Source organism: Ovis aries, chromosome 7 (genome assembly GCF_016772045.2).
Source record: "Ovis aries strain OAR_USU_Benz2616 breed Rambouillet chromosome 7, ARS-UI_Ramb_v3.0, whole genome shotgun sequence".
NCBI lineage: Eukaryota > Metazoa > Chordata > Mammalia > Artiodactyla > Bovidae > Ovis > Ovis aries.
The window spans coordinates 3,352,741-3,366,467 of NC_056060.1; the positions used below are offsets into that span (position 1 = coordinate 3,352,741).

The window sequence follows — 13,727 nt, forward strand, 5'->3', positions numbered from 1 at the left end:
AGCCTGAATGCTGATAAGTCTTTTCAGGTCTGTTTAGAGTATGTTGAGGTAATATTGTATTCCTGTAAGTTGTCAAATAGTTATATATGTACAAGAACTAAGATTGTTAGCTTATTGACAAATGAGTCATTTCTGAACTCACTTATTCAAACAGAAATGAAAATGCTTACATGAATAATAGAGAGTCAGACAATAAAACATTTTATCATCTTTTCAGGAAAACGTAAGGAATGTAATTCTTCAGATTTGAAAATCTATGGATGTTCTATTATCCCCTCTTTCCTTTAGGGACTTTGACCTTTATTTCAGAGGAAGCTTGTGCTCTTAGACTGACATACCCAGTGAGGGTCTGTACTTAAAGACCAATCTTCTGTGGTCTGTATTGTGAATGAAATTCTTTCTTTCTTTCCCTCACACACACATACACAGACACACATAGACACAGAAGAAAGGGAAAGGGAGGGTAAAAGTGGGGGAAAGGAGAGAAGAAGAGAGAATGTTTAGCTTTTTGACTTTTCTAAATTAACAGAAGAAAGGAAAAAATTCCAAATGTGCAAGGTTAAAGTGTGAGTCTGTCAATCATGTCCGACTCTTTGCGACCCCATGGACTGTAGCCCACCAGGCTCCTCTGTCCACGAGATTCTCCAGGCAAGAATACTGGAGTGGGATGCCATTTAGGAGCAAAATAAATTCAAAGTAGAAAAGTGATTTTGATGTTTTAAAGAATTACACAGTTAATCAAAATTGAATCTGCCTTATGCCCAGATGAAAGTTAGGCTCAGCAGATAACATTGTACAGCCTGTATCTACTGTGTGGCTCTGAATACTTATTGGTATTGAAGGAGGTCTATCCTGGAATCCCCAAGATCCTAAAATCATGTCTGTTTCCATGACTCAGGAATAGGGGAGAAAGTAGGAGTATGCGGAACGGATGAGGAGCAGGTCACATCCATTGGGGCAGTTCAGATTCTCTGACCTGAGGGGATTTCTGTAAGTCGAGTAGTTTTATACATATAACTAAAGTGTTTTCGTTTTAGAGCACCCTTACTCAGAGAGGATTTTAGTCAAGGGTTTGGACCTTTAAAATCTGAGTCTTCAACTGGCAGGCATCACAATATCAGCTTCATTGTGGGCATGAAGCAGATCTGGACACCACCACTTGACCCAAGTCCCAGTGGGCTGCCCAGTGTTCCGATGACTCAGCGCTGAGTGAGATGGAGTCGCAGGTGCACATCTATACTCTGAAGGGGATCACCCCTGGCCCGGGAAGCTAATCGCATAGATAATTAAATATGCCTCCTCCGTGGGCAGGCAGAGCAGAGACAGGGCCTCAAACACTCCTGTTTAGCTCCTTCTCCCAGATTCTCCACCCTTCCCCTCTGGGAAGATAGACTGCCTCCCTCCCCCCAACACCCCCTACCACAATTAAATAATGTTAGAGGTACCCATTTATATATTTTTAAATTTTATTGAAATACAGTTTATTTACAATGTTGTGTTTCTGCTGTACAGCAGAGTGACTCAGTTCTGCATATTTATATACTTCATATTTTCCACTTTGGAGGCTCCTCTGTCCACGTGATTCTCCAGGCAAGAATACTGGAGTGGTTGCCATTCCCTTCTCCAGGGGATCTTCCCAACCCAGGGATTGAACCTGGGTCTCCCGCATTGCAGGTGAGCTGTTTACCATCTGAGCCACCAGGGAATCCCTGCCATATCCTTTTTTCACATTCTTTTCCATTTTGGTTTATTACAGGATGTTGAATATCGTTCCCTGTGCTATACATACACCACATCTTGTTTATCCATTCATCTGTCAAAAGACATTTAGGTTGTTTCCATGTCTTAGCTATTGGTAAATAAAGCTGCTATGACCATAAGGGTACATGTACCTTTTTAAACTATAGCTTTGTGTGGGTATATGTCCAGGAGTTGGATTGCTGGCTTATATGGCAACTATATTTTTAACCTCCATACTGTTTTCCATAATGCCTGTACCAATTTACATTCCCACCAGTACGATAGGAGGGCTCCCATTTCTGCACAGCCTGTCCAGCATTGATGATTTGTAGACTTTAATGATGGCCATTCTAACCAGCGTGAGGTAGTATATCATTTTAGTTTTGATTTGCATTTCCCTAATAGTTAGTGACGGTGAGCATCTTTTCATGTGCCTACTGGCCATCTGTATGTCTTCTTTGGAGAAATGTCTATTTAGGTCTTTTGCCCACTTTTGGATTAGGTTGTTTGATTTTTTTTGTTGGTTTTTTTTGGGGGGGGGGCTATTGAGTCATATAAGTTGTTTGTATATTTTGGAAATTAAGCCCGTATTGGGCATGTCATTTGTATATACTTTCTCCTAGTCTGTAGGTTGTCTTTTTGTTGTTGTTTACGGTTTCCCTTGTTGTACAGAAGCTTATAAGTTTGATTAGGTCCCGTTTATTTATTTATTTGTTTAATTTCTAGTGCCTTGGGAGACTGACCTAAGAAAACATGGGGATGATATATGTCAGAGAATGTTTTGCCTCTATTCTCTCCTTGGAGTTGAATGATGCCATGTCTTCAAGTCATTTTGAGTTTGTTTTTGTGCCTAGGGTGAGGGTGTGTCCTAACTTCAGTGATTTACATGTGGCTGTCCAACTTTTCTAGAGATTTGGAGAGACTATTTTTTCTTCGTTGTGTATTCTTGCCTCCTCTATTAAAGGTTAATTGTCCATTGGTGTGTGGGTTTATTTAGGGGCTCTCTGTGCTGTCCCATTGATCCATATGTTGGTGTTTGTGAGACAACCATTTTTAATGTTTAGCTGTGATCTGTTTTTCCCCTCTGTAACTTTCAAAGTTCTCTCTGTTCCTAGTATTAAAAATCTAGGATGATCCCTGTCTGCAGTCTTTTGTTATTCTCTATGCAAATACTAGGCTTCCCTGGTGGCTCAGACTAAGTAGACCTTTTCTTTAGAGATGCCTGCCTTCCAGTTTTCCTGGAAAATCAAGCAAATTTTTTTTTTAATTCCCTTATCTTTCCTTCCACTTCTCTGTTCTCCTTTTGGAAAGTTATTAGACCCTCTGTGTTCTCTGAAAATACATCTTTTTTGTTCTCTTTTTTCCCTTCCCTTCTGTTTTTGTCCTACTGTCTGGAAGATTTCTACCAGTTTATATTCTAATTGTATTGTGATTATTTTTTATTATGATTTTAAGGTTTTTAAAAAGTTCCTCTTTCTTTATTCTTTAGTTGCCCTCCTTTGTAGCATCCTGTTCCTTTTTATAGATTGCATATTTTCCTTTAGCTCTTTCATGATGTAGCATAGGAGGTGTAAGAATCCCACACCCCATCACTCTACATTATCTCTAGATTCTTCTCATTTCTTCCTTTCCCCTTATTTCCTTCGTTTTCCCCTCCCATTTTTTTGTCTGTATATATTTATAGAAAGTATACTTCAAATGTGTACTGATGATTTGTTATTCTTTCATGTTCCAGAGTGGAAATTGGAAGCTTTGCATGAGGAGGGAGCTGGTGAAGTTCTCTGTGGGGTATATAAGTGAAAAGCTGCATTTTTCATTAGAAAATTCTTCCTGTTATGAAAGTCTTTTCACTGAAACAGCTCTGTTTCTCCAGAGAGAAACATCCTTTCTCTCTATTAGTGAGTTCTAATATAGGATCAAAAGCGGGGAGTGAAGAAAGGAAATTAGGAATGTTGTTCAGCTTTGAAACTTGAATTTAATTACCATGTTTTCAAATCCAAACATCCTGACTTTAGCTGGGCCCTGGCTCAGAATCTCCAGCCTTTCCTCAGAGAACAAAACCCTGGCTCCTGTTAGCTGTCTGGCAGTACTATGCAGGGGCAAGCAGCTGGGCATCTATTATTCCCTATACTCAGACATCATAATTTCTCCTGTTTTCAACTTTGGACCTTACCCACTCATTGCATGGTTTCTCCAAGTTGTAAACCTTTCATGTATTGTATAATAATCTATGCCTTTAAATTGCAAGTATTTAGGCCATTTATATTTAATGTGGTTACAGATATGCTTGGGTGAATATGTCCTCTGGTTACTTGTTTTCTATTTGTCCCATCTGTTCTTTGCCCCTATTTTCCATTTCTGCCTCATTTTGGATTGCTTATCTTTTTTTCATTCTATCTCATATCTTTTACTAGGTTATAACTCATTACTCTTTGATGTATTATTTTTAATTACTCTTTTAGGATTTGTAGCATAGCTATACACTTAGGTATATTATAACTAAATTACCACGGTCTTATCTTCACCTGATATTCTGTCACTTACTACAGTCTACCTTCAAGTGATACTGTACTGCCTTACATACAGTATTTTTACTTCTCGAACCTTACAGTTTTATCTGCACATACAGATCAGTAAGTATTTGGCTGAATAATCAAGGAGACCTCTCTACAGTTCTCTGGATCTGTCTCTGTGCAAATGCTTCGTCTCTGATTCTTGGCCCTGTAAATTCATGGTCTCCTGTGTATTCCCAGTTCTATCCTCAATTTGGGAAGCCCTCTGGGCTCTGCTGATCTCCATCCCTGAGTGACATTCTGAAGCCTTTCCTGAGGCATGAAGCTGGGACACTTTTACGACTCACTTCCGTTGTTTACCACCTCACAGGGGTCACTGTTGTTACTAGATTGTCTATGTCGTGGTAAATATTGTTTCAAATATTTTTTTCTGGTTTTGTAGTTGTTTTAGGAAGCAATGTAAATTCAGTCCTGTGTTGTTCCATCCTAGCTGGAAGCAGAATTCCCCATGTACTTTTGTTTGCATAAAATATGATATTTTTTTTATTCTCAGATTTCTCCCTTCCTTTTGTTCTTATGGGTTTATACCTTTTTCAATTGCCCTACTGTCATTTTAGTGTTATTTCAGGAGAGAATGGTGGATTTAGGAGAGAAAATCGATGGCAGGTTGATCACATGAATGTAAATCTCCATAATACTTTTCACCGTTTAAGTGAGGCTGACATTTGAGGTCAGAGCTGACAATTAAGGTATTTTTGTATTCCATAGTATTACTAGTATGTTTAATAGAAAAGGGTTAATGAACATAGTTTATAAGCTGTAAATCTCCATTGTTGAATTATTTTTTACATGTGTAAAAGTAACTTATAAGTTGCATACAGATCTTGGAACATAACTGATAAATCTGATTCATACTGATTGAAGGGAAAGACTCATTTCTATCCCCTTTTTGTGTCTCTATATATGTGATCCCGAAGGCCTAACATGTGGCTAAGGACAAGTCAGTTTGAGAAAAATGTTTCATATTGTCATATTTGTTAATTCAGTAAATACCAATTTCCTGCTATATTCTTTTAAGTGAAGATAAAACAATGAATAACGCATAATCTTTGTCCTCAAATTCTTTATAATTTAGATTCTTGGGGCCTGTTTATTAAGCTGAGCATATGTTATATGCCTTCTGGCCCACAGAGAATAAACACGGCACTCTGTGGTCCAACCCAGAGTACCGTGCTAAAATTACTAAAACCTGGTAAAGAGGAATTATGACCAGATTCTCAAAGTACAAATCAGGGCTAGGAAGGTGGGGGAGGGTTTTGTTAGGCAGAATGAAATGTACCTGTAGAGAAAGAGCTGGGAAAGAGGATGGCATAACTGCCTGCCCTTACTATAGCCAGAGCTCCTGTTGCTTATGGAAAGGTGCTGTGTGGGAGGCAGGAGTTCTGGGTAGAGACCATCTCATTTAGAGGGAAAAATTCAGTAATGCCCTTGGAAAGATCACCCTTGTGAATTTAAGCAGATATAATGGAAAGCTGTCATATTTGTGATTTCAAAAATAGTGATAGATCCACAGCCAAGGGTGAATGAAGAAATGAATGGAAACTAAGAAAATAAACATTTTCTTCTTTTAAAACCTTAAAGCTTATCTCACAAGCTTTAAGTCTTAGCAGCATGCAGTGCTGTAAAACAGTTCACGAAGTCCTTTCCCTAAACCCTAGAGCCCTTATTTTAAAAGTTTGAGATGATCAGAAATTCCTTACACTAACTTTAATCTTCTTTAATATGTCTTAATTAAATAAGCATTCATATTGATTAGAATTTGAAATTTGCCCCATGAGTTACTTTTTCAGGTCTTTCCCAAAATAGTTCTCCTTGTGGAGAAGGTTGGAATTATCTAAGTAAGTTTTTGAAGTGAAAACCTGTAGGAAATATTTTGAAAATGTTTAACTATTTTAATTGTGTTTATTAATCATTCACAATGGTGTCACTCCGCATTTATTCAAAACCTAGAAATGTTCTAAGCAATGTCATCCTGTTGATAAGTCTTAATATTTGTTTCCGAGTTTCCAAGAAAGAAACCTTGATTGTTCTAAGAGTAGCTAATGTGGTCCCTAATTATCTTCCTCTTGTTGACTAGCCATAACTAAGCATGTCTGAAATGTAACATAAACATTAATATGAAATATTATTTTTTCATTCTAAGTTATCTTTCAGGCATGTTAATTAGTTAATAAGAAAAAATAAAAGGTAATTTACCATTGAACCCCAATCCCTTTAAATGCCAACTTCTAGAAAGTTGTCTGTTTCTAATTAGATCCTTCAGTATAGCAGTACAGTGTCTGACCCGATAGAATTGCATAGCATATAACTAATACTGACTAAGGGATATAATGGCATAATACTTGAGGATGGTGAAGAATTGAATAGGGATGGGAGAAATGTGTATATTTTAAACTTGTGTATTTATTAAATGTAGGCAACTAACTTTCATTGTAATTTTCAAAGTCATTAAGTGCTCTAAACTTTGAAAACCAAATCAAAGTGCTTTAGGAAGAACAGATGACAAAGGACTGTCAACCTTTGCCCAAGCTGAGGAGACTGACCTGTGTGCCCCAGCAGTGAAGGCCCCTTAAAGACCTTTGTTTATAGTATAAAATCTCAAACTTCCTCTTTGTAGTTGCTCTGCCAGAGGAACAGCATGTGCCTGGCAAGTAGGCAGGTGAGTGCTAATCACTCATGATGTAGCAATAACTTGAGGATATCACTTAGACGTGGTCAGACACTACTGAAGTGACTTAGCAGCAGCAGCAGCAACTGAGAACACTTTGTTGATAACGGGTAAAGACCATAGCTGTTTCAGCCAAAGACTGTAAAACAAGAAAATGCAAGTTCAGTGCTGAACACATAAAGAGGGCTCAACAAATATTTCATCTGCATCAAGGAATCAGGGCCATCAGCTCTTAAACGTATCAGATCTTTATGTAAATCATGCTTTCTTAGGAAGAAACTTTGTGTCACAGTTGAAGATTGAATAGGACGTGAAGCTTTTGCCTCCCCTCTCTTGTGTAGCCTACACTCATGCCGAGGTAATGTATTCTCTGTTTCAGGAAATTGCTTGATGAGGACTGTTCATAGAAAGCCTCAATATTGTGAGTGGGTTATAATCCAAAGTGTACTTCTGAGGGTCCTTTTTGAAATAGAAACCACATTCTCCCATGGCACCCCCATCACACAGGATCGCAGCCTCCCCAAGTAGCCCACAGAGCCTGGCAGCCCAGGCTGAACTCTCACACGTATCACATCACTCTGCTTTATGTGTATGTTATTTATCAGAGTTTCTCACAGGAAGTGCACTCATCCATCTTCCTTGAAAGTTACGAATACATCTTTAAAATACAAAAATTGAAGTTTCGTTGACTTACAGTGTCGTATTGGTTTCAAGTGTATACCAAAGTGATTCAGTTATACATACCTATGTTTTTTTTTTCAGATTCTTTCCTGTTATAGATTATTATAGTTCCCTACTATGTATGTTCTTTATTAATGCTATTTATGGTAAGCCTTATTATTTGTCTATTTTATTTATGATAGTATGTATCTGTTAACCCCAAACTCCTAAATTACCCCTCTCCTACCCGCCTCTTTCATAACCGTGAATTTGTGTTTTGTGTCTGTTTCTGCTTTGTAAACAAGTGCATTTGTTTCTTTCTTTTTTTTTTAGATTCCATGTATAAGCAATATCATATGATATTTGTCTTTCTCTGTCAGACTTACTTTACTTAGTGTGACAATCTCTAGGCCCACCCTTGTCACTGCAAATGGCATTATTTCATTTGTTTTTTAGTGGCTGAGTAATATGAGGAGTAAGGCTTCCTGGTGGCGCAAAGGTAAAGAATCTGCCTGTGGTGCAGGAGATGCAGGAGACATGGGTCCGATCCCTGGTTGGGGAAGATCCGCTAGAAAAGGAAATGGCAACCCACTCCAGTATTCTTGCCTGAGAAATCCCATGGACAGAGGAGTCTGGTGGGCTACAGTCCATAAGGTCGTAAAGTGTCAGGCATGACTGAGCACAGGTACCTGTCTGCCTGTCTATCTATCTGTCTATCTAATATGAGGACTACATCTTGGCCTCCCTTCTGGCAGAGACAGCCTCTCCACTCAGCCATCCTAGGAAGAGGGGACTCTGCCTCTGAGTCACGACGGCTGCTTCCTGGAGCAGAGTGGTGAGGCTGCTGCCCTCCTGCCACAAGAGACTCGCAGCATGCTGCTCAGCAGGGCTGGCTGCTGCATACCTGCCCTTCCCTTTTCTTTCAGAAGGTATGGCGATGCCATCACACCTCCTTGCTCTGGGCTTCTACTCACTCCAGCCAGGGCTTTCTCTTTCCTAGCCAATGTCATAGGAAATACCATTTCTTAGCTTCTCTCTTATTTGGAAGCAAACAGAGATAAGACCCACTGTCTCCACTGTCAAAGGGTCAGGACTACAGGGGAAAGCTTATACTTTCTAACCTCTCTGCACTTTGGTTTATGGCAGAAGTCTTGGCATGAGATAAAGAACAGAAAAAAGAAATCTCAGAGAATGTAATGGCGTGATGTAGGTTGTATATGGGATCAATCCTGGGGCTCAGGGCATGGGGAGGCTGCTTGTCTCCACAACTCTGACCACACAGACAGATGGTTGAGCTGAAAGGCAGCACTGAGTGAATGCCAGCTCGGGGGTTATCAGCCTGCTTCAGAGACCAAGAAACAAGGACGGGGAAGCTGTTCCCAGTGGGCTGTGGGAGCTGGGAAGAAAGGGTGGTCCTTAACACAAGTAGAGTGAAGAGTACGGAATGCCCATGGCTGCAACCCTGCCCACGACTGTGCAGAGCAAACATCCAGGGCAAGTTCCTCCCAGGTGACAACTGGCATGGCCTCACGCTTGTATGCGTGAAGGATAGTAGTACTCCACGAGAGGCCCAGGTTACTGTTTAACACCAGTAATTCAAGCAAAACATTATAGGATATCTCTTTCTGATATAAAAACCTTCCTCCTCACTAGAAAAACTTGACACCTTCTAGGATAACCAGGATAAACTACATACCTCTCCTTTTGAATACAAACTCTGTGTGTGTAACTCGTGAGGCAATGACTTACATTAAGCTCTAGTTCTGGGTGTGGACTGTGCGATCAAAGATATTTTTCCCATCTTCAAGGAAGACGACTAGCACAGGACAATTACAGTCTAGTCCTGTGGGAGGGAGCCCCCGGGAGGGGCTGGGAGAAAAACAGACAGAAGAAGCTCCCGACTGAATTGATTTTGAAGGGTCAAAATTGGCCCACTAGGGAAGCAGATAGCAAAGGGGACGCCACGGCTCCTCCTGATACAGAGGCGAGGAAGGAGATTTGGTGACCGCGTATCATCCTACATATTGGGCACATTAGTAAACATCAAGGAAGGAGGACACTTTTGTGAGCAAAGCAAGGACTCAGAGATAAATGTGCATTAGTCAACTAACACCAGTGACAAAAGCCATTTTCATATTTTGCAGCTTCCCTTTCAAATTATTTTTAAAGTTGAAGAAATCCTGATGTCTTTCACATTGCTTAGGTAGAACCCCAATTTTACTTATAATAGTGAGCTGTGAAAACCTCTAAATAGAGCATTTTGTAGAAGCCACTAAGTAAATTCACTGGATTGAGTCAAACTGCCCTTGGCAGCCCTCCTCTAGATTAATTATAAAAGACTGGCTTTGTTTGCTGTTTTTCAGGTACCATGATCAACAGGATGTTACTAGCAACTTCCTTGGAGCAATGTGGTTGATATCAATAACTTTTCTCTCCATCGGTTATGGTGACATGGTGCCTAACACATACTGTGGGAAAGGAGTCTGTTTGCTCACTGGGATTATGGTAAGTGTCTTTTCACTGTCCATCTCTTTTATGAACACTCAGGAAGGCACTTAGTCCATTCCATCTATGTGTAAAGTCATGGTAAAATATTTGATTTCCCAACAGCAAAAAGGCAGCATACATAAGTAAATTTTCTGTTGAAAGAGAACATCAACAGTTTTCATCCTTTTTTAATTTAAATGAAATCTAGTTGTTTTACAGTGTTGTTAATTACTGCTGTACAGCAAAGTGATTCAGTGGTTTATCATAGGATATTGAATATAGTTCCCTGTGCTGCACAGTAGGACCTTGTTGTTTATCCACTCTCTGTATGAGCTCATATCTTCTAACCCCAGCCTCCCTCTCCACCCCTCTCCCAAACCCTTCCCCCTGGGCCACCACAAGCCTGTTCTCTACGTCCGTGGTTCTGTTTCATCGATAGGTTCGTTTGTGTCTTCTTTTAGATTCTGCATATAGGTGATACGCTATGGTATTTGTCCTTCTCTTTCTGACTTACTGAGTATGATCATCTCTAGTTTCATCCATGTTGCTGCAAATGGCATTATTTCACTCCTTTTTATGGCTGAGTAGTATTTCACCAGGCATATATACCGCGTCTTCTGATCCATTCATCTGTCAGTGGACATTTAGGTTGTGTTCATGTCTTAGCTATTGTGAATAGTCCCCATATGAACAAAGGGATGCATGTTTCTTTCCGAATTATAGTTTCATCTGGATTTATGCCCAAGAGTGGGATTGCTGGATCATATGGTAATTTTAGTTTTAGTTTTTTGAGGAATCTCCCTATTGTTTTCCACAGTGGCTGCACCAATTTACGCTCCCACCAATAGTGTAGGAGGGCTCCCTTTTCTTCACACACTCTCCAGCACTTGTTATTTGTAGACTTTCTAATGATGGCCCTTCTGAATGGTGTGAGGCAAATACCTCACTGTGATTTTGATTTGCATCTCTCTAACAATTAGTGATATTGAGCATCTTTTCATGTACCCAGTGGCCATCTATATGTCTTTGGAGAAATGTCTATGTAGCTCTTGTGCCCATTTTTAAATTGGGTTGTTTTTGTTGTTGTTGTTGAGTTGTACAAGCTGTTTGTATACTTTGGGAAATTAATCCCTTGTTGATGGCATTGTTTGCAAATATTTTCTTCCCTGCTGTAGGTTATCTTTTTACTCTGTTTATGGTTTTCCTTGTTCTGCAAAAACTTTTAAGTTTGATTAGGTCCCATTTGTTTTTGTTTTTATTTCTACTGCCTTGAGAGACTGCCCTAAGAAAACTGGTATGATTTATGTCAGAGAAGATTTTGCCTATGTTCTCTTCTAGGAGTTTTATGGTGTCGTGTCTCCTATTTAGGTCTTTAAATGATTCTGTGTTGATTTTTGTGCATGGTATAAGGATATGTTCTAATTTAATTTATTTACATGGGGCTGTCCATCTTTCCCAACACCACTTGCTGAAGACACTTTTTCCCAGTGCATATTCTTACCTCCTTTGTCAAAGGTTAATTGACAGTAGGTACGTGGGTTAACAGTTTCCATCTTAATTTGCATCATGAAGCTCCATTGAGGAGAGAGTGCTGCTGGCTTTGCTCTTTGTGATGAGCAAATTTGATCTTAGAGCTTCAGCTTCAAGGTCAAGAATTTCTTTAAGTCTGTATTCTGCCATTTCCAACTTTCCAGGTGAACTTAAATGAAATCCTCTTCTCTGAAATGTACTTTCCTCATCTATAAAATGTGGGCCATGAAAACTATCTTGAAATGTATCAAACAATTGAAGAATAACACATTTTCAATTAAATAATTAGTGTTTATCATTTCAATGAATATTTCTTTTTTATTATCTCAATTACAGTGCTCACCTAGTAACTAGAAATAGAGCAAAAAAAAAGGACAAACTGTCTCTGTTCATGGAGCTTATCGGTGACCACCTTTTTTAAAAAATAATTAACAAATGATTGTTAATTACGTTTGTGACAAGTATGTGAGGGACTAAGACTTCTGATCAGATTTGGGCACTAAGGGAGAGGAATGGGATCTATTCAGAGAAAGAAATCCCTGGAAAGTTGACTTTGAAACTGAGATGGGAAAGGGTTGTAGCCAGGCCAAGTGTGGGGGAAGAAGGGCATTCCAGGGAGAGGAAAGGCTTTGTATGAAGAAAGTGAGGCCAGGGTGGGACTTGGTATGTAGGCACAGGCCGCTGGGTCAGGGGTGTCCAGAGTGAATTGGGGAAGAGACACAGGGCTGGGAGCGGGAGGCCGGATCTTGTGGAGCTCTTGAGTGAGGTTTGCTGCCTGTCACGGCATGCCACTCTGCTGGGACACCGAGCAGGCTCAGACATGTTCCTTGTCCCTTACTCACCATGATGTGGCCAGGACCGGTGTGTACCATTTACTTTAGATGTAAGAAAATGGAAAGGTATCAAGTTGTCTAAAATTTACTGCCATGTGGTGTGAACTTTGAAATGTCTGCCCCAGAGGCTCCAGTTTTAGTGACTTGGGTTCTCCTCATTCCTCATCTGCTTTCTCAGCTGGGTTACAGCAAAGAGCATCATCCTGGTGCTGGTTTGGTTTCTGCCTGTGGAAGAATATGAGCTAGCACTGGGAGCCCCGTAGGCAGGAAATTCCCAGAATGCCTCAAGCCAGGCATCTCTGCCCAAGGCATCCACTGTGTCCACCCTCAGGTTGGCACGAGAGAAGCAGGCTCTCAAAGTGAGGACCTTTGAAGCATGGCCAGGGCAGTGTGTACCCTGTAGCAGCTGCTTAGGAAGATTGTTCAAAGGACTGAGTGTCCATGACATATACCGAGTAGGAACACTCTTCTCCCACTTGGTAGTACTGAATAACTAGCTGTGAAAATAAAATCTGGGGGCTCATTTTAAGGTTATCAGTTGTAACAAGATGACCATTTGTGGAAAATATAATTTAGCATTCTTTGCTTATAAAAGAAAATACAGTTTTATGAATGTTAGTAATTTTTATTACAATTTATATGGTCCTTTATGATTACTCTTGGATCCCTTTCTTTTTCCTCAAAAGATGGCATTTTATTATATAGTATATTGCTTTGGGAAATAAAATTTGCATGGGTGTATTTTTGGAGGGCCCATAACAAGCCCACAAGGGACATGAATGATGCTATTTATACACACAGAACTGGTGATTGCAGAGTTTTTCCCCTTATGCTTCTTAGAAACAACTTCTTTGGCATTGGTTTTTGGCAACACATCCACTCTTTTATTCTTGAATCAGGTATGACTCAGGGTTTGTACAAACCGCTTCATTTACCATGGATCAGAGCCAAGTTTGAGGTTAACCTTGCCTGGCTCTTGTAATACTTTTATGGTTCCTTGATTTTTTTCTCTGTCCCTAAGATCTCAAGAACAGCTCCTGCAAAGTCTCATCTGACAGCACAAATCTTTTATTTCATGCCTCAAACTACTTCCTTGCTTAAGTTTCACTTGTAATCTTACCTTGTTTTTAGGGTATATGTTCTAAGCCACTTGATCAATACGGACACAAAGGTACTGCGTGCAGGGAAGTGCACACTGTCTTCCCTGCTGTCTTCTGACCTTAATCTGAGGAGCTC

The 13,727-nt window shown here is 39.9% G+C and overlaps 1 protein-coding gene and 1 long non-coding RNA gene across 3 annotated transcripts in view; one reads left to right on the forward strand and one right to left on the reverse strand.

Moving 5' to 3' along the window:
• Positions 1 to 13,727, forward strand: part of KCNN2 (potassium calcium-activated channel subfamily N member 2) — a 524,409-nt gene that overhangs the window by 471,166 nt on the left and 39,516 nt on the right. For both annotated transcript variants that reach the window (XM_042251962.2, XM_027971450.3), the window contains one exon: positions 10,005 to 10,146. In XM_042251962.2, the coding sequence (XP_042107896.1) occupies positions 10,005 to 10,146 (142 nt within the window). The remainder of the gene's footprint in view (positions 1 to 10,004; positions 10,147 to 13,727) is intronic.
• The window catches only part of LOC132660115 (uncharacterized), a 55,724-nt gene that overhangs the window by 13,224 nt on the left and 28,773 nt on the right, over positions 1 to 13,727 (reverse strand). The window lies entirely within an intron of this gene.